Consider the following 21,222-nt stretch of genomic DNA (forward strand, 5'->3'; position numbering starts at 1 on the left):
GACTGAAGAGAAGATGGAGACAGACTCATCTCAGTGCACAGCAGGACAATGAGAAACAATGGACATAAGTTGGAACACAGGAAATTTGAACTTCATAAAGAAAGCATTTAAAAATAAATTAAAAGAATAATGATCATGGTCAAACACTAGCACAGGCTGCCCAGGAGGCTGTGGAGTCTCCATCCTTTGAGGAATTCGCAACTTCACAAATTCCTGAGCAACCTGTTTTGAACAGAATATGGTTGGACTACAGAACTCTAGAGGTCCCTTCCAGCGTTCCTGATTCTTTTCTAAATCACCACAAACTGTAAAACTGCACATCCAAATGTTAGTTAATAGCAAAAACATTGCAATAAGCACATTTAGGCACATTACCTAAGTGGTATAACCTGTGTTGTTTTCATTGTCAGTACCACTGCTTTAACCTACTAACTGTTAGGCATTGAAAGAAGCACTGAGTAGTCATCTTTAGTACATGATTTTGCACTGAGGTACACTGGCTACCTTTAAGGTTCATTAAATTTATTTAATTAAAAAAAAAGAGTTCATGCTTATTTATTTATTTTTAAAGAGCCTCAAAAGTAGAATGGAAACCCAGGGGACAAAGGCAACCTAGCAACATCTTGACCCAGGCAACTTGACTTGAGCAGTTTAGAACAGTACTCCTGCCAACACAGTTTCACAGCCAGTAGGAAGATTTGATTTATGGGGTTGATGGAGATGTGGAAAGGATAAGTGGGGTAAGAAAAAGTAAGGGCGCAATTTATTTTAACAGAAAACTTTGGGAGTAGTTAATACACAAGTTAAATACTGTCTGAAGTAGCCATGTTCTTTTCCACTTTGTCAGTTGCATGTAAAAACAAAGTGAGGAGAAACACTGAAACAAAATGGACTTTGAAATTTAGGTGCAATTAAAGTTGGACGGTATTTGCAAATATTTCAAGAACCCCACATTCTAAATACTGAGGCATTATAGTCAAGCCTTTGAGTTTTCCGCATTTTACTGTGGTATTTGTATACAAGTTGGAACCTTGAAAACACAAAACTGGCAAAATGCACAAACATTTCCAGACACTCAGATGCAAAAGTCAAAGAGCTTTTGTGGGAAGAACAAACCATTGTAATCCTCTTCTAAATGCACATGCAAACTAAAACACCAAGAGAGTCTACATTTTATTGTACTTTTGCTCAGTGGATTAAAGCATCACTGTATCACAACAAAACCACAGTTAAGACTTCCTTCTGCAAAACCAAAACATGCCTATGACTTTAGGAAACTGGAAGAACTACATCTAAATAAACCAATGAAGACGATCAATATTTTGTAACTTTTTCATGAAAGCATAGGGATTTTTGGTGCTTTGTTAAATTGAAGCTAATCTTTTTCCCTAGAAAGTAGTAAGACACTGCACAGGGTATGTCTGATGGAGTTATCACCAAGAAAAAGAAAAAACCCAGAAGAACACTTATATTACAATTTATATAAATCCACAAATAGATGGTTGTATTAAGCCCTTTAAGTATCCAATTCTTATTAAACTAATCTATTACAAGTATAAATGCACAATATTTTGCTTTCAATTCTTTATACATCATTTCTAGAGGCGCATTACAAAAACCTGTTTGTTTCAGAAGTGAAATTCCTCTACAGAAATAAGGGAACCACCCAAACAATATTTTATTGTTTGGGCATTAAAAGGATATATTTCTTAATTCTTTTATTATGACATTTATGGAATTAAAATGAAGGGATCGTTTTTCAATCCATATTAGAGAAGGCGTCTTTCAGACTATTAGTTGAAATGACTGATGTGACAAGATGGCAGCAGCTGTAGAAACTTTAGTTCTATACAGCAGGTCAAAAGACATACCAGAAACAAACACATGGCTGTAAATTACATGAGGTGCATTATTCTTCTTTACCAACTACTCCTCACTTCATGTAGCCACAATATGGTCTTGCTCAAACAAGAGATGCTCCATTATAATAAACTTACTTGTGAAATTCAAGATTTATTACAAATTCTTTAATATCCTCAAGTGCTGTATTTCAGGACCTCATAATAAAGTTTAAGGAATACGGCCCATTTATCTTCACAATTTTTTAATTAGTTTTTTTTCAAAATTTGTAATGAAGGAGGAGAAAAGAAAACACTTTCAACTTCACCAAAAGTGTGAGAAGTCTCACATCCACAAAATTATTATCCTTCCAATTGCGTTAGTTTCTTCAGGGTGTCTGAGCAGCACTGACTTACAGTTAGTGCTCCTGATCTTCACAATGAGAAGTATATATTTTTAACATATCTATCAAGCAGTTTCAAAACTTAATACTCAGTATGCCCAGGCACTGCTATATACGTTGAACGAGGACATCGCACAGGCAGCAACACAAAGCGTGCAGAAAGCCAGGCTAACCAGCTGGTCCGGGCTTCCTCCAAAATTGCCCCAGTGAGAGCTTTAGAATGCTCCAGGGTCCTGAGGGGCAGCTACTGTGCCACTAGTTCAAAACAGGACACCACACTATGCCATGAAAAACACTTAAGAGACCTTTTTCTATGTTCTAAATTATTCATAATGGGTGCAAGCCACATCAATCCGCTCCAAATAAGCTGTTATATGTATTACTTTTGCAGTGTGCTAAAACAATTGGATTCTACTGATTCTGATGGTCCCTTAAGCCAAGGAAAACATGGAAGCAGGGAACAGCATCTTCAATGCAACAAGACAACCTATCACATGAACCACTATCACTTTTTTTCCACTCTGTAGCACCCCATTCCCTTAAACTGCGCTCGAGACAGTTAAGGGCTTCCTTGTTACAATTTTTAGTTTATGTCATTCAAACAGAAATAAGAAAGGGGAATTAAATACGTGGTTTTCTTAGCTTTCAACTACTGAGGAACAAAGACAGAGAGATCCTAAGTCAATCTTTCAACTATTCTCCCGCTGCGCAACTCGGCTCAAGTTTACTTTCTCTTATTTTCTTTCTCTGAAGCTTACAGCTTAGACTGAGGGTTCTTCATGTTTGCTACTGCCTCTTCCACTTCAATCTTGAGCTTGGTGGAATGAATGTCATAATGCTGTTTTGTTTTCAAGCAACCCTTCTTCTTTACCTTGAATACCGTTTGCAAGATATTTGCTTTCTTCTTTCTGACTTTCTATTATTTTAAGTAGTTCTTCACTTTTAGCCTGCAGTGACTCAAGGCCTTTCAGTGATTCTTTCAATTGACTCTGCAGCATCACATTCAAGGACTGCAAATATACTAATTCACAGTTGCAGCTCTGTCCAGATGTCTTCTCATGTCTTTCTCATTCCCTGAGTTGCTCAACTACTGGCTCTAACCCCCAAAATAAGTTACAGTTTTCCCTTTGCAACATATCTACCTATTTAAACTCAATAAGAGGCCTATACAGCTTGAGATATTTTAAACTAGAAGAAGCTATTCAACAGTTCATCTCACAGTGGACGCCTGCAACCCTTTCATATTTGTCCTTCTGCTTATTCTTTGCTGTGCTGTGCCACAGCCTCAACACTTTCCCCTTGTTGGCTCTGTGGAAGGCTTTCTAGGGTATTCTTTTTACAGAAAGACATAAATTGAACCCTGGTCCTCCACTTTCTGAGGCTACACTCATAATAACAGGCTGTTTCCTAAGCATGCACACTATCTCTGTTGTTTCCACTCTGCTTACAACGGAAGAGTTAAGCTCCACTCCCCCACTAAAGAAAAAAAAAAAAGGCGGCGTAGCTAAGCATTTTCAGAAGGACTTCTCTGTTTCTTCACAACCAACATCCTTTCACTCCAATGCAGTAGCTCATCTACAAGTACTACCACCCAACACACTTCAGGAATCATGGACACACTGCCTTTTCAATGACTTCAGTAGGGCTTTCTTTTGGGAACCCTTGAGTAATAGTGTTACAGAGTTCATGAAATGGAAGACCTTTTAGGAAGAGTAAAGTTTGTTTCCTCAAGACACTTAACTGATCTCTGTATTTGCCCAACACCCTTAAGAAATGTTTCATAATTGGCTGAAGACCAGCTGTATCCAGTTTCTGCCATTTGTTCTATGTTTTGTGATCTTTATTGCCCCTCTGACTTTAAAGCCACAGCTATCAAAGGCATCCATGGATTAAAATTAATTTCTTTATGTAGCTGACTCTCAATACCTTAATGGCTTTAAAAAAAAAAAAAGTAGGAGCAAAGGCCTGAAAATTATGCTGGAAAGTTAACTAAGAATCGGCAAGTAAGCCCTATGTGGCAAGAGAAACACAAGCCACAGCCAACTCTCAATAGTTTAACTCTGAACTACTTGAAGCCAGAGCTTGAGCTTCATAATCAGATGCAGTCAATTACTCTATCCTTATCCAAATATAACGAAGATGTGAGTTGACACGGCACCTTATCTAGGAAGTAAGAATATCTCTTTGAACATCTGAGATGAAGAAGGGTTGAGAGAGATCAGGAAAGATATCCACCAATATTCTTTTTGTTTATCTATGCTTGCTAGGGAATCAATTATGGGTTGCAAGCCAGACTGAAGTGCTGTCATGATGAAGAACAATCAGCTTGTGTCTGATCTTTTCATTCCAAAAATTTGTATGCAGTCTTTTTTTTTTGGTGGTACAAGAAATTGAGAACAAGATACACAGACAGACATCATCTGGTAAATGGTGGGTGGATAAACGCCATTTTCTTTCCTTCTCTCTCAGTGGGGAAAGTCTTGCAACAGATTCAGGAAGAAGGGTAGCATGGGTCACATCAGGCCCCCAGCTGAAGGTCAAAGAGAAGAAACCATTCCCTGTCATCACTGTACATAAAGTAGGGCTTTGTAAATGCTGAATCATCAACTCAACTAACAATTCATTCTATCAGACTGTAGAAGTGGAAGGGGAAAAAAGGTATTGTGACAAATCAGCACTGTATGCTACATTTAACTACACTGACTTCTCTCTTAAAAAGATCAGTACAGATATGTGGCTGTGGTATTCTAAGTGAGTCACTGACACTGGAAATCTTTAAAGCTAAGAAAGAATATTCCTGTTTCTCCTCACAAGCTAGTTTCTGAACCTTTAAATACTTCTAACACATATGCACAAAGAGAGATCCTATATACATTAAGGATTTAGAAATTCTTAGATGTGTATAGTAACATAAATTCTTTCAGACAGAGAAAAACTTTCAAGATATTTTTGGAAGCTTTCACATACCCTACAACTGAGAAATACCAGCTCTTCTCCATTATTGGCTGAATTTCCAGTACAGAGATTGAAAGAGTCTCAAATTTCAAAAGTAGAGAGCACACAGTATGGTAAGAACATATTAAAAGCAAATGAACCTGCATTTAGCGCATCGCCTTTCTAGTTTCTATTAAAAAAGAGAATGATTGGTATAATAATCAAAACAGGCTAAGCATTTGTTAAGACATAATGACAGTTCTGACTACAATCTAATACTTCAGAATCCACGCATCTTATGGGTGACTGGAATTTTGGGGGGTTTTAAGAGTTCGCTACCACACTTCGACACTAACAGAAGTAGTATGTTCCAAGGATAGTCTAACACTCAAGTAAAACAAATAAAATACAATTTAAAAAAATAGAAAAAAACCCCAAACAAACCAAGAAACACATGGATAGATGCCTATATGTATTAAACTACTACCAAATACATATATTACGGCTATTAGGGGCACAAGATTGTTGGGTTTTTTTAATCCTGAAGGATTCTAGAATATTTTACAGAGCACAGCACACAGTACCACAAAAAAGTCTGCCCTTGCAATTAACTCAATAGGATTTTTTAAAAATGCGTTTGCAACTTCATTTAAATCTCAAATTACTATTATTGTTGTTTTAAGCAGGATATGAATAACTGGTGACTAACAGCCCTGTTGTTATACAGTTTACTAGTGTACTGACAAGATTAAAAGAACAATGACTAATAATGTGAGATGTATTCATATTCAACATTGACCATTTTTCCCTCCCTTTTTTTTTTAAAAAAAAGAAAAACAACAAACACATTTCAGTCTAGATAATACCAACCACTACTCAGTTAAGACTGGCCAAATATAGTGAATGAGGAAGTCTAACTGGTCTAAAGTGGACTTTTCTGTACAGAAATACAAACAAGAAATCCTTTGCAGAGTAAAAATTCCTATAATCCATGATCATCCAGGATTGATAGATATCATCCCTCATCAATGTTCCTCCTCAATTTCTACTTTACGGCTGGCAGGACTTTATTTGTACCATGATAAGCTCATCTCAACATCTGGAAAGTCAGAAGTTAGAAAATTTGAAATTCTACTAGTCTTTTATTCCCATTTATTTTCTTCCAAACTGGAATTTAGTCTCTGAATTTCAAAATTTAAAAAAATCCAAAACATGAGAAAATTATAGCATATATTTGAGAAAAGGTCACAGGAAAGGTTGTTAATTTTAATTTAGTACTGGAATTAAAGACTTCTCAAATTGCTCCAAAGCAGCAATACTGTAAGAATAGAAACATTATTTGTCCTAGGAAACTATAAAGCCAAGTACAAAATGACCCAGCATCAAATAATCCTTCACTCTCCCGCAGACTCAGTATATCACAGCAACAACAACAAAAAATACATTCTTTGCACACACAAATTCCTCATTTACAAAATATTTCAACATTATAGTTTTAATAATATCATCTTACTGCTGTAAGCTTCAGAGTCTTTTGGCTTAAACACTATCCTTAACATTATCAATAGGCCTGCTAGGGATCAACATCTGACCTCTAGAGCTTGCTAGAGATACTCAAAATTATCACTGAGAATATGATGCAGGATTGGATTATGTGTAATTTCCTTTCAGCTAGTTTATCTAGCATTTACATTGTTCTGTGGACTACAACAAGCTTCCTTTCTCTAACGTGGATTCTACTAGGCTAAAAAAACCAGCAACAACAAATCATGCAGATACTGTCATGAATAAGCAGCAAAGTGCAAATATGGTAAAATGACATTATTTCTTACGGTCAGCCAAAGAAGAAAAAGACCGCAACACAGTGATGTAAGCATGATCCATACAAGTGCACAGAGCCATTATGTACAAGTCCAGAACTGGCACACATTATGTATAAATACCTAATAATGCTTTAATCATTAATTAATGAGTTAAAACCCACCTTGAAACACACCAGAGATTACACTATATTAATAACCAAACCATATGTGCTCTATTTTTCTTTACCGTGTTTTCTTTCATATAGTATCTTTACACGACACTGCATACTCAGAGGTTTCAGGAGGTGCCAGGAAGGCACAATATCAGAAGACTGAGCGCAGACTCCTCCGGCGGGGGAGGAAGGGGGTTGGAGAAGCAGGAGCCTTCACTACGTGAAAATGAAAGGACATGGGCCTAAAGCCTGCCGAGAGACTAAAGGTTACCTCAAATAAAAGCCGCTTACCTGATTCGTGACCTGAAAAGCAAGCAGAAAACAGAGGGGAGTTAAGATCCCGGCTGGATCGGCGGGGTAAGGCCTCCCTCGCTCCCTGCCCCCACCAGCCGCCCCTCAGCCCCCGATGCCGAGCCCGGGGCGGTTCCGAGCCGTCTCCCCTCCGCCATCCTCCCTCCTTCCCTCCCACCGGCAGCCAAGCAGTTCCCCCCGCGGCCACTCACGTCGGGGTTGGCCTCCAGGGGCAGCCAGCGATGGGGCTCCATGTCGGCAGTGGCGGCAGCGGCGACGGCTCCCGGTACCGACACTGACAGCGCCTCACGCCGCCTCGCCTCAGACCTGACCCGGGACCGCACCACCGGGAAAGTGGGAAGGGGGGGGTGGGAGCGGATTAAAAAAATCCCCGAACGCTCCCGCGTCTCCAAACCAAACCTCTCCCCGGCTCCGGAGCGGCGGCACGAGGCGCTTCACATGGCGACGAACGCCTTCTCCCGGGCTGCAAGAGATGGCGGGAGGATTTCCCGCTTCCCACCCTCTTCGTTCCCCCCCCGGCAATGGACTCTCCCAACATGGCAAGAGGTGGTGCCTCGGCGGTCCCGATGCCGGCTCTGGCCGGGGCAGCCCGCGGGAGTGGTTTGCCGCCCTCCCGCCGGGTGCCGCGGCCCCAGCTACTCCTTTACTGGGAATACCATTTCTCTACCCATCTCAGAATGGTTTGGGTTGGAAGGGACCTTAAAGATCACCGAGGTCCAACCCCCCTGCCACGGGCAGGGACACCTCCCACTAGACCAGGCTGCTCAAAGCCCCATCCAGCCTGGCCTTGAACACTTCCAGGGATGGGGCATCCACAACTTCCCTGGGCAACCTGTTCCAGTGCCTCACCACCTTCACAGTAAAAAACTTCTTCCTAATATCTAATCTAAATCTATCCTCTTTCAGTTTCAAACCCTTACCCTCCTATCACTACACTCCCCATCTCTCCTGTAGGCCCCCTTTAGGTACTGGAAGGGGCTACAAGGTCTCCCCGGAGCCTTCTCTTCTCCAGGCTGAACAACCCCAACTCTCTAAGCCTGTCTTCATAGGAGAGGTGCTCCAGCCCTCTGATCACCTTTGTGGCCTTCCTCTGGACCCGTTCCAACAGGTTCATGTCCTTCTTGTGCTGAGGACTACAAAGTTGGACGCAGTACTCTGGGTGGGATCTCACCAGCATGGAGTAGAGGGGCAGAATCACCTCCCTCGACCTGCTGGCCACGCTGCTTTTGACGCAACCCAGGATGCGGTTGGCTTTCTGATCTGTGAGTGCACATTGCTGGCTCACATAGAGCTTCTCAACAACCAATATGCCCAAGTCATTCTCCTCAGGGCTGCTCTCAAACTATTCTCCACCCAGCCTCTGGAAGCCCATGAGCTGGACCTCCAGGCCAGCCCAGCACGTGCCCAGTAAGACCTGGTCGTAGAGCATGCATGTACATCGAGGGTGGAGGAAAGACAGAAACTGTGCCAGTTTACAGGCAAACCAGAGTCCTGTCGGAGAAGGAAGGAGTATAATATGAGCAAATGCTGTTTCTAGGTACTGTAGAGATGGGACTACCAAAGTGCCAGGCGGCCAGAAAGGCAGGATGTTGCGGATATCATATAGTTAAGAGACTGGAGAAAAGAGGTAACAGATATACCTCCCATCGGCCTGAAAAGGTCTTTGAAGAATGTGGTGTAGTTCTATAGAGTGTTGAGGCAAATTACACCTCATTCTGCAAATATTAAGTTTATGAAATGGAGTAAATTACCTAATGATGTTTTTATTTTATTTAACCCACATTATCACTTAGCAGGACTATGGTAAGGCTACATGTCTGTGCCTGAAGCCTCTGTATTGACCTGTCAACAATACCGTAGCGTATCTCTTCAGCAGTCCAGCCTCGTTGCAGCTCATGAGATTCATCTTCTAGTTTCTTCAAGTCTTCACGTGTCTCCTCATATTAAGTTCTTGGCCCTTACCTAGCTAAGAGATGGGCCTGCACTGTCACATCACCATCACAGCCTGCATCTACCTTCCTCTGCCACGAAAAAGCTTCATAGAGCACGCTTACAGAAGGCAGAATTTTCCAAAGTCAGACAGTTTAATTCTGTGCATGGGCCGACAAGCTGAAATCACTACATACTTCATTGCCTTCTTTTCCAAATTCAAAGAACTAAATGCATGTTTACATGTTGATGAAAATAACCCCAAAATAATTCCAAATTTCAGCAGTTGATTCTGTAATTACCAAACCAATAAGATATTCAACTCCACGTCTACCTCCAGATCTTGGAGAAAGAATTAAAAGTAATATAACAAATATTAGTCATAGTGCTACAGGCGCTACTACGAGACAATGAAATTGTAATATAAAATAATATGTAAAGTTCTCTAGATAACAAAGTATGTAATAGTTACCTAAGTTAAGCACAAAGAGATGGTTAATCAAGTCCTTGCTATCACAGACAGATCTTACCAGTACGTACATTTCTAGTGTTTTGACAATCATGAGGTCATGAAAACACATAATACCTAAAAACATTTGCACACTTAATTAGATACTTTAAAAGGGAGAGGCCAGGATTAGACAGACCGTAATTGTACAAAGCTCATAAACACACACCATGTTCCATAATAATTACTCCTTTCCTGAAGAATCTTCTAAATTCTTTCATTAACATTTATTGAAAATACGTAATTTTAAACTCATGACAAGTAGTTTAGTAGTTTGCGTGACAAGTTCTGTTTCGCTGCTCTGTCACAGTTTTACAATAGATGTACTGAGATTGTAGCATTACAACATAGAAAAAAAAAGTTAAAAGCAAATGTAAAAATGGTTACTAGAGAAATCTAAGGATATTTGCTATTTTTGAAAGTTGAAAATGATGATTGATCCATGTTGTTTTAGGGCTCCAGCCACATCCCACACTTATTTCAGTATGCAAAGTTTGTTGAACATGGTTGTAGCTGTCATTTTACAATAAATGGCCATTTTCCCATTAAACTGAAGACATAGTTTATCTACACAAATCCTCCATTAATTGTTTATTTGTAGGTGTGCAGGACATTTTCCCAATACACCTGCAGAAAGCATGGTCACTCTATGTAATCTGTACTACATTCAATACACCACATGTGCTGCATGCACACAGAACAGCGCATGATTTATATACCCGAGACTGTAACAGAGAGCACCAAGAAAACCCCGATGCCGGTTAACAATAAACCAAACCCAGTAAACAACTCATTGCGCAAACCAGGTGTGACTTGAACTGGCACTCCCAAAAGCCTCCTCAGAGGATTCTCCTGCCAGCGCCATTTCCCAAGACACTGCTAGCACAAGCACCCACACGGGGGCTGGCAGCGCGAGAACATGGTCCGCCTGAGGTGAAGAATGGACAGGCCCCAGCCTGCACTGCCCTGAGCCGCAGATGGCCTTTTCCACCTGCTGCCTGCAGACGCAGTAGCGTTTTAAAACGCGGACCTGGCTTTAATTTCATCTATTTAAGAAACGATTTACCCCGAGAAAGACAAAGCCTTCCCCACCCACCCCTTGGGCCTCACACCCACTCAGCCTCGAGGCAGTGGCCACCGGCCACTCGCGCGCGCGGGCACTCTCCGCCCTCCCCCCCAACAAGGGGAGAAGAGCGCATGCGCCACGCCCGGCAGCCAATAAGGGCGAGGCCGCTGGCCCTGCCTCGCACTGGTGCCGCCCGGAGCCAATCGGAGCAGCTAACGTTGTGTGGCGGAAGTCGGGCCTCGGCGGGTGCGCGGCGCCATGGCCGCCGGTTCTGTGGCGGTGTTGGCGCGGGCGCTGGAGGCCCTGGGTGAGGGGACCGGGAGGGGACCCCGAGGGGACCCCGGTGTGAGGCCGGGGGAACTGGGCCCACCCGGGCCCGTGGGACGGGATGTGGGGGGAGCGCTTCCCTGAGGGTTTAGCAGCGGGCTGTGCTGCGGAGCCACCTGGTCTGGGGTCTGCCGTTCCGTGGGCGGAGGTTTGTGGTGGGCCAGTGGGGGCCCTCCCGGGCTGCCCGTGGGAGCTTCGCCACCAGGAGGAGGCCTGGATGAGGCAGCGTTAGCATTAGGGAGAGTAGCGGTCCTGTGCTGCCGCAGGGCAGCTCTGGGAATGCCTGGCTTCCCGGTAAGCTGAGGGACTCGGTGTGGGTGCTGCTCCCCAGGGTCGGGGGAGTTACTGAGGGCTGTCAAGCTGTGCATAGGCTCAACCTGGGGCTTCGAGGCCTTATGGAGTCTCTCGTATTAGGCTTTTCTTGGGACGTTGAGCAGGTTACATTAATGCAATTCAGGACAATCCCCCCTAAAGAAAGCTTTGCTTTTAAGGTAGACGCATGCATGATGACCGAGGAATTCTTCAGAGATTAGACTTATTGCAATAATACTTTAAGGATTTGCTTCTGATCTCTACTGCTTGTGCTTTTCAGATGTTGGTGGTGCAGCAGATAAGATTAATGTAATACCTCAAGACTTTTTTGCAGAACTGGTAAGTAGGGCACTAGATGGGGTGTGGAAGGGCTACTGGTGCGCTTTGATTCTGGGAAGCCTTTTTGTTTAAGCTCTTCTGGTGTTTGTCTGTTGCAAAGGGAATCTTATGTATGTGGTAGCTTGGATTTACATGACTCATAAAACGGACCAGTCCTGCCAAGAGCAATGAGATTGCTTTAAATTTGTGTTTTTATCACAGAAGACTTTTAAAAATGTGGCTTTTGCCTTTCATCTAAATGAGATAGCGAGCCAGCTTGGTAGTAAACATTCAGCTTGTTTACTGTAGTGTACACTTGAATAAGGTGATGGTTCAGTTAGTATGAAAATGATGTATTAAGTAGGAATAGCTAGTGAGGAATAACTAGACTAAAAGCCTTGACTGAGTTTATTTGCTTTTCTTGGATTTGATGTAACTTTTAAATCAGTCATTTCAATGACTATTCTCTCTGCCTTTGAAGAATCCTCCTGTTGCCCATTTTTGCATTAACCAGTTTTCTTTTTTGTTTTGTAATCTCCCAAGTATTCAAACTAGCTTTGTCTTGTATATTAAAACATGCATTAAGAATGTTTTCAAACTTACTTTCTTTACAGTGTGAACAGATAATTCAACATCTGAACCGTAAGATCCCAGGTGTAAATATAGCTGAATTGTGTCAGGTAGGTTTGGATACTAGCACTTATAAGCATGTATATTAGCTGTATATACTATAGAGGATAGATTCCCTAAATCAATTTTTTTGGCACGGGTGTGTATGTATATACAAGGAGGTTTTTATTAATGCATAATTTATTATTATTTGTAATTGTTTGAACATTCTGTTTCTAGAGAATTCAAACGTCTGGGATTGAGATTAATGTTGGTGACCTGGCAAAAATAGCTAACATTATTTCCTTTCTATTTAGGTAAGCACAAAATAATTTACTTTGCCTTGTGCCTTTTTTCCCTCCATCCCTACTTAATAGTGGTATTAAAAAGTGACACCAAATGTGGGTATAAAATGAGCTGATTTGGGAAAAGAGCAAAAGTTTGCAACTCTTGGTACACAAAAAAAACCTCTTGGCTTAGTTTGTTTTTAAAAAATGTGTAGTTACTTAATATGTAGTCTGACTTTTTGTAATTAAAAAAAAAACTGAAGAGAGGAAATTGTTCTAAGATCCTTTCTGCAAGCTTTAGAACTACTGGCAAAATAAAAGAGGAAGTTAAGCTCAGTTCTAAAGCTAGGCCTTTGCCTGGAAGAAGTGTGTTCTAAAAACTTTTTTTTTTTAGAGATTAGAAACTAGTGTTTGTTCTTGTTTGAAGGGCACACAGTTTTATAATATGGAACTCTGTTTTGATAAAGGTAGAGTTTTTAGGTAGTATTTTCATCTGTTCTTTTGATGTAAATTTTTCTATTTTCAGAAAGATTACATTTTCAAGATCTTGCTTTTAATATCTAGTATCGAAATGTTTTATGTGATGTTAATATGACTGAAGAAAATAAATTAGTATAAATTTAACAACTACTTTTCCTCTATAAAATATAAACCCTTAATTATATTAAACCATGCTACTTGGAGGACCAATTCTTTTTCTCTCTTATTAGTGTCTCTTTAAGAGGAGTGGATCTGCACAAACAAACCTAGGGTGTGAGATTTTTTTTTTACCTGTTTCTGTCGAGGAAATCAAGTTGCAATTTTCCTCTAGACTTGCTGCCTTTTCAGTTGAGGGTTATTGCATCATTTGACTCCTGTTAGTACCAATTATACCACTGCCTAGAGGTCCTTACTTGCCTTTTGGTGATCCTTAAAATTACCTCTTCTAAATGTTTAATTAAACAGCCTTGTTTCTAAAGTAATAATGTTGTTTAAGTGCTCTGTGCACACATCTTTCACTGAATTATGTCGTCTTTTCAGTTGCAGCAGCACTTGGAGGCTGTGATTATTTTTGTTTTAATATTGTGTGTTGTGCAAGCCCAGCAAAGCTTGGTCTCTGCATATTAAGATATGTTAGAAGTCGTGGGTTTTTCACATGTGGATACAAAAGATTAGTAAAATACTATGGAAAAAAACAAATCACAGGCTGCCTAATTATTATAAAGTACATAGGCAATTTTTTATTTCTGCTTTATGTGTCTGTCTGGGGTGAAGTGAGAAATTGTATTAAATTCACAGAGAATGGAATTAACATGGTATTCTTTGGATATACCTATAGCACAGCAGCCAGAAACAATCTCTCTACGGAAGAACTCATCGCCGCCTTGGGCAATGCAGTCAGCGCGCTGCCAAAACATGCAGTTCAAGTTATTCGTCATGTATGGAATGAGCAGGGCAAATCCATTAGCGTCTCAGAAGATGCAAGAAATATGGCCACAATGGGGCAGGTAAGTAAATGACAAAGTGCAGTTGAGCTAACTATTAACTTTTCAGAAATGTCAGTGCTTCATTGTGTATGTTGTATTGTCAAGCATGTGGTGGTATCTTGACTGCCTAAAGCTTTCCTACATGTATATATAGCTGCCAAATGTCTACCCAGGTAAAGAAGCATATACAGTAAAGGTTGTCTAAATGCTGAACAGTTCTCCAATATTATTGTTTGGATGATAAATGCACATTTCATACTTCTCTAAAAATCAGTGCTTTGTAAGTACTGTTAGGGAAGGTGAGTGGCAGTCACTGTGGCAGACAATTGTATTAGCGGTTTATGTAAATCTGTTTTAAATATAATTTGAATTATACTTTAGAGTTGATAACACCAGCACTTAATTGTTTTATTCTATGTCTCCCTTAAGTTTAAACTCTTTTAAAGATGCTTTCTGTCAATTTCCAGCATTCCTTTTTTTTCCCTTTTTGAAAAAATAGCAGTGTTTTTGCATTTTAAGATCTTTTATTCTAACAACAGTTTAAAAGAATACAGAATTAGGGGGGAAAAAAAATCTTTGAGGCTTGATAGTAAGCTTCTAAAGGCTTACTTCACTTTATTCAACAGTTCTGCTTATCATAAAAAGGCTAAAAATGATAACTTACCTGTCTGAAATGTATTTATATTTTACTTTGATTTATCTAAGATACAGTTATGAATGCCTTATTTTTTTCCTTTGTCGCTGTTATAAAATTTTTGTGCACTGTGTGAGGTTTTTCTTATGTTTCCACTTGATTTGGAAACCTCTAAAAAAAAGAAAAAGACAAAAGCATGAACGATACACAAGCTAGGTGAACTCTATGGCTCAAGCTCCTCTTAGAACACTAGAACTTTAAATAGAGTGCACTTGGCTATTGACAGGACTTGAATAAGGAAAACAGATTAAGTGAAGTAACTTATTAAATTGCTTATTTTTTTCTGCTATGAAAAGGAAGGGTAGATGACTTTGTATTCACAATAATATTTGAGTGTACATGTTTGTTTCCCATTTGGATAGGAGTTCTTAATGTCCTATATCGTCTGTAAAACATTCATCCAACAAAATAGAAACGGTAGGCAAGATCTTTCTTCAACGGTGTTTCCAATTATATTCCTCTTTGTAGTTTGTAGATATTAAGTGGAAACTGGGAGTTGCGATGAGCTCTGACACCTGCAGGTCTCTGAAGTATCCTTATGTTACAGTGACGCTAAAAGTGGCAGACCCTTCAGGACAAATAACAGACAAATCTTTTGAAATGACGATCCCACAGTTCAAGGTCTGTAATCAATGCTACTTGATTCAGTCTCTTAAAAACAACAGTGATGTTGTGAAGGAGCAACTGTATACCTTGATGCATAAGTTTGTGTTGCTTATTTACTAATACAGTAATTGAAAAATGAAGCATTAAGTAATTATTAAAACACTGAAGCTAAATACTTATTTCATAGTATTTAGTTCTACATCACTTATCTGAAAGTGTTAATTTAGCAGTAATTAATTGGGTCTCTTACAAATAAGCAAACAAATGAAGATGTAAAGACTTTTGGATCTTTCTTGTCAGCTGTCACTCTGCCTTATTAAAAATGAATGGAATATTCTAAATCTATGGTACTGTTCCCCAGCCTCAAAATCTAAAACTTGCGTTAAGCCTAATACTTGTAATAATTAGGAACGGAGGTCAGTCTGCTTTGTCACCACTGGCTCTTAATTGCTATGCCTTCACCTATGAATTTATGTAACTTTGTTTAATTCTGTATAAATGTGGCACTTCTGTTGTCATTCCTGTTTAAAGGGCAAGTATGTCACTTAGAATATCATACAAGCTTACAAATAAATAAATCCATGGAGCTGGACTGCCAGGGATTTGAGAAGGATATTCTGAATCCTTAGGTATTGTGAAATGTTGTATTCATTCTGGTTGAAATCTATTTAATAACTTGCCGTTCAGCTACGGTAAGACATGGATGCTGTACTTCAGAAGCCTGGATTATTTCAGCTGGGAATAGAAACATTTGTGTAAGAAGGTTTTTTTGGTGTTTGTTTTATTGTGGTGCGAGAGCTGCTTTGTATTTTTCTTTCATAGCATCTTTTCCTCTTAATAGGCAAATCTATGCAAATAAGGCATCACCTACGTAGATTTAATAGTGAATGTGCCCAAATGCCAACCAGCCCACAAAAAGAAAAGCAGAAACTTTCAGTTCAAGCTGCAAATTGTAACTGGAGAGTATGAGGGAGTATGAGAAACATGGATTGTGACTTTTGTCTTAACGTGCTAGTTTGAACTACAGTTCAAGCTTTTCTTCAAGAAGCTGAAACTTATCTTAACTCTTGCTTTTTAGAACTTCTTCAAACAGTTCAAGGAAATGGCGGCTGTTCTTGAAACAGTTTGAGGACAACTTTTATTTACATTGAAATTTTGGACAGATTTAGCTCAAGTAAACTTTCCGTTCTGCACGGGGAATAAAGTGCCATTGTACAGCAAGGTATGTATCCTTGTCTTTTGGACAGGTACTTGTCAGCATCATCCTTGCATAGCTGTGAAGACTTCTTCGCTTTTGAGTACTCGAAGCCAGCTCTGCAGTGTCTGTGAAAATGTGTTCAGCTTTGTTCATCCTGGTAGAAAAAAGATCAGGATGTGTACGGAGAAGCGTCACTGTAGACTTTCTAATATCCAAGAGTAAGAAGCTACATGTAAGAAACTACACATTTAACTCTGGAGTGCAGAAAGGCACCTGAACATGTTGGCTGGGAAGATACACAGAGAAGTGTAAATCCTGTGTTAACACTTAGGTGTGTAAAATTCAGGTGCGCTTGGACTCAACAATAATATTAAAGTATAAGGAGCATATGAAGTTACGTATAACAAGCATACAATTTTTCTTGAAGAATAGCAATGTCAAGTAGGTAGTTGCAGGTACTTGCAGTTCTATCCCTGTCTTCTAATAACTGGAGAATGTACTTGTCCTAACACTTTGTTTATTTCAAATACTTACTTCCCACCATCTAGGCTTATAAAACTGAGTTAATGCATTAAGCTTTTCTGGAGACCTAAAATTTATTTTCTGAAATGAAGCCCAGAGGCTAATTTTAAATAAAGGTAGAAAGGTGAATTTAATTCAAAAGCATTTTAATATATTTTTGTCTTTGCATTTAATCCAACTCTAATCTGTGGCACTCTGCTTGATGTTTTGATCAGCAGTCTGCTTTCTAATTAAATCAGAATATTGATGTAGTTGCCTCACTCCAAGCTCTGAACTAGAAAAGTCAAGAGGAGACTTGAAAATTCAAGCCGGTGTTAGCCAAGCACATCAGAGAAACTACCGTACTACAAGTCAACAAGATTTCTTTGCTGCTTGTATTCTGTGTCAAGAGTCCACTGGACTGCTGCGTGCTCTTGCTCTCAGAGAATGTCCTAACCAGCAAAATTTTGACTTTGATTCTGAAGAATGGGGGCATTTCCAAAGGGGGAGTGATAAATCAATCTGGTGTGCTTGCATGCTCTCTTTTTTTTTTGTTGTTGTTTTGTTTTTTTTCTTGAGTTTTCCATAAACAAAACACACACTGCAAATGCAGTGGGATGTAATAAAAACAATACTGGTGCGGTTTAAGATGTGGTGCTGATGTAGAAGGGCAAGTAAGTCTGAAGAGAGACAATTCATACTAATAAGCAGACTGAAGTTTATGCTGCAACTTCAGAATGGTAGAGACTGAGAGACAATTTTGCTGGGACAGATCCTCAAGTGATCTCAGGCTGCCTTAAGTGAGAAAATCTACCTTTCTAACCCACTTTTTTTTATTAACTTTTTTTAGAAGCTGGCTGAAAGCCATTGATACAGGTTATGCCTGTCTTTTTGTGTCATGAAGATAAACTGGCACACTGTGCGTGCTGCATACTGCAATCCTTTCAATAGAGATACAGCCCCACTATTTGGGCATTATGCATGGTGCGTAAAAACAGTGTAATTGGAGTTGCTTAGAAGGCCAAATAAGTGAAACAGTGTTGGCTTTAACAAAAGATAGTAAAAGTTTTGGGCCGTGGTCGTTGATGTGGATGATACTTCCTTTGTGCTGTTGTTGGCTTTGTGGTTGGGGAGAGCAGACTGCTCTTTTCCAGGACCCTCTCAATGGTCACAAAGTGATCTCGGGAATAGACTTTCTGTTTGCCTTTTCCCTTTTCTGTCTGCAAGGGCTTGAGGCTGAACATAGCGCAAAAAATCCTCTCTGTGTATGGAAAAGTGATGTGAGCAGCTGACTTTTTTTATTATTTTTTTTTAATTTGCAGAAGTTGGAGTGTAAGGCTGCTATAACTGGAAAACATTTGTCATTCTTTAGCCTAGTGCATTAATTGGTTTACATCAATGCAAGAATTCCAGAAAAAGAATACTTTTTAGTAAAGCTCAAGCCTTAGAAATATTTCTGATTTGTTCTAATGCCCTTAAGTTCTTCACATAGCTGGAAATATTGGTGCCTTCATTGGAACTGGATGGAAAAGAAGATTTAATTAATCATGTCTTCTAGAAACAGCAATTTAGTAGATAGTGGAAGGTAATGAGGAAACTTTCAGTTGCTGTTTTTGCTTGGTCCATGAGCAAGAAGAGAAGTTGGCAGCCTTTGAAAAGTCTTACATTTTGTCAAGTCAAATATTCTAGAAATATTAAGGAATATTTCTGAAATGTCCCTGAACTCCAGCATGTTGTAACTCTGCCTGGAAGATGCCTGGACACATGTGCTACACCAGCACAACTGTCTGAGAATTTTCAGAGGTGTTTATGAACATCTAGGAGATATGATTTAAAGTTGTGTTATGTACACAAACTTCTGAGATTTGTCCTGATCGCTATCAGTAGGAACCCTTATATTGAGTAATGGAAGAATTACATACTTTATCTAAACAAAAAAACCCAAAACCCTAAAAGCCTAAACCTGAAGGGTAGCAATATTAACATGTTCAGACAAGCTGTTGAATTCTTAGTCTATATGTGCAGAAACCACATCTTTTCAAAGAGTGTCAGGAGTCCTTGCGTGTTCCTAATTCTACTTGTTGACTGATATGAAATTGTAATAACACAGATATTTTTGTAAGTCCACAAAACGGTCATTAAACATACAGGTAACAAAGGTAACGATGGTCTGTATTTTGTTTTAAGCCTACTGCATGAAAGCCTGCCTCATAAATGCACTATAATGGTTAAAGTTCAGGACTAGACTATGACTAAACTTCTTTCCTTATTAAATTAGGATGCAGTTCAGACATACGCAGCCTTTCTCTGTGATAGGGTACCAAGGAGCTGAGGGATAACTGCAGCCTGTGAGGAATATCTTTATCTATTACTCACAGCTAAACAAAATGTTGTATTGAACCAGGAAAAGACAGAAGACATATGAGACTAATGAAATCTTGCAGGAAATTGCATTCAAGTGGTTTTCTTTCCTTAACTGTATTTAGAAGACAAGTAAACAATTTATTTTTTTTCAATGTATGTCTGGAACAGAGCAAGAGGAAGGAAGAGTGGGGGGAAAAAAAGGGTCTTACACAGTAAACAAACCCAAGGGAGGCAAAAATGAAAGAATCTCCCAGCAATGACTGCCATCTTCATCGCATGACTCTTTTTTTTTTTTTTGCATTAGTTTCAAACATAGCAGCTCACTTACAGAAAGCTATTTTGTAGAAAAATGGAGGAAGGCCCACAGAAAGAGTGCACAAATGGCTGTAGTAATTTCTGTGCACTAATGGCTTTTTACATTTAGCTTCTGCACACTTTGCTCTAGTCATGACCAAAGTAAAAAGCACATCTCTGTTAGCTTGTTCCTGCTTCCACAAAATCATACTGCCTTTCTTTATCCGCATTTTAAATGTATGTAACCTTGTTCCACTGTGGGCCTGCTTATCCCCCTTTATTTTTGACTTTCCTGTTTTTAAGCCTTTACGCTCTATTTGAACACCTGAAGAAATGTTACTTGGACCAATTAAAGGTAGAGAGATGATGAATTTGAGGGAGAGGAAGAATATTGTTTCTTCTTCCTGCTTGCCCTCTTCCCTGTCATATTTGAGTGTTTTATTACCCACTTAACTGTGGGTGTAATGAGAGGGTAATTTCTAGTCCGTTGCAGAGGCATGCAGGGTTCTTCTATTTAGTCCTTGTGGGTACTAGAATAACATACAAAAGTGCCTGAATCATTTAATCTACCTGCAGCAAAAAATTCTCCATCTTTGAAGAACCTTTGCAGTAGGGGCAGGGACTTAAAATGCAGCAGCCTCTATCTTATTCAGTACCCTGTGGTTGTGCTCGTTTCCCAGACAGATTTTTAGTAAAATGTTACGTGATTGTTGATTTAGCTGCTAGCTTGCTACCTGTTCACTTGGTTAGGAAGCTGGATGGTTGTAGAGAGGTGGGGGTCGGTCTCTTCTCTCAAGTAACAGGCTATAGGACAAGAGGAAATGGCCTTAAGTTGCGCCGGGGGAGATTTAGATTGGATATTAGGAAAAGTTTTTACACTGCAAGGGTTATTAAGCATTGGAACAGGCTTCCCAGGGAAGTGGTTGAGGCACCATCCCTGGAGGTATTTAAAAGACAGGTAGACATGGTGCTTAGAGATGTGGTTTAGTGACTTTGTGCCACTGAGGAAGTAAGGAAGCTGAGATTGCTCTCTTCTCAGAGAACACTAATTTTAGTGTTTCTAGGTTTCCTCTCCCTTTGCTGCATTTTCCTCCTATGGCTAATTACAGTCTAGCTGCCTTACCTGTGGGAACTATTTCTGTCCAATATGTGTAGGTGCCATAATTTCCAAATACTCTTGTTAGTGTTAACATTATAAGTATTGTTATATTTCTGGATTGGAATTTTCAGTGTCAGTTTTATACTTCACATACCGAGCTTTGTAACAGGAAGCTTTAATA

The 21,222-nt window shown here is 39.7% G+C and overlaps 2 protein-coding genes across 9 annotated transcripts in view; one reads left to right on the forward strand and one right to left on the reverse strand.

The window, feature by feature from the left end:
* UCHL3 (ubiquitin C-terminal hydrolase L3) overlaps positions 1–8,379 on the reverse strand; it is a 45,453-nt gene extending 37,074 nt beyond the window's left edge. Inside the window, exon 1 of one of the 2 annotated variants that reach the window (XM_074563824.1) lies at positions 7,651–8,379. The gene's annotated coding sequence lies outside the window, so the exon portion shown is untranslated. Of the gene's footprint in view, positions 1–7,442; positions 7,464–7,650 lie in introns of those variants that run through there. The other variant, XM_074563819.1, reaches the window with a different exon arrangement.
* Positions 8,380–11,113: 2,734 nt separating this feature from the next.
* Positions 11,114–21,222, forward strand: part of COMMD6 (COMM domain containing 6) — a 42,992-nt gene continuing 32,883 nt past the window's right edge. For 3 of the 7 annotated variants that reach the window (XR_012584309.1, XR_012584307.1, XR_012584308.1), the window contains exons 1-7: positions 11,159–11,273; positions 11,886–11,944; positions 12,538–12,603; positions 12,773–12,849; positions 14,138–14,306; positions 15,448–15,600; positions 16,664–16,807. Coding sequence is in view for 2 of the 7 variants with exons in the window: in XM_074563879.1 (XP_074419980.1) it covers positions 11,225–11,273; positions 11,886–11,944; positions 12,538–12,603; positions 12,773–12,849; positions 14,138–14,306; positions 15,448–15,600; positions 16,664–16,714 (624 nt within the window). In the remaining 5 variants the exon portion in view is untranslated. Of the gene's footprint in view, positions 11,588–11,885; positions 11,945–12,537; positions 12,604–12,772; positions 12,850–14,137; positions 14,307–15,447; positions 15,601–16,663; positions 19,446–21,222 lie in introns of those variants that run through there. The other 4 variants (XR_012584306.1, XM_074563879.1, XM_074563908.1 and 1 more) reach the window with 4 other exon arrangements.

The sequence above is a fragment of the Larus michahellis genome, chromosome 1 (genome assembly GCF_964199755.1).
Source record: "Larus michahellis chromosome 1, bLarMic1.1, whole genome shotgun sequence".
Taxonomy (NCBI): domain Eukaryota; kingdom Metazoa; phylum Chordata; class Aves; order Charadriiformes; family Laridae; genus Larus; species Larus michahellis.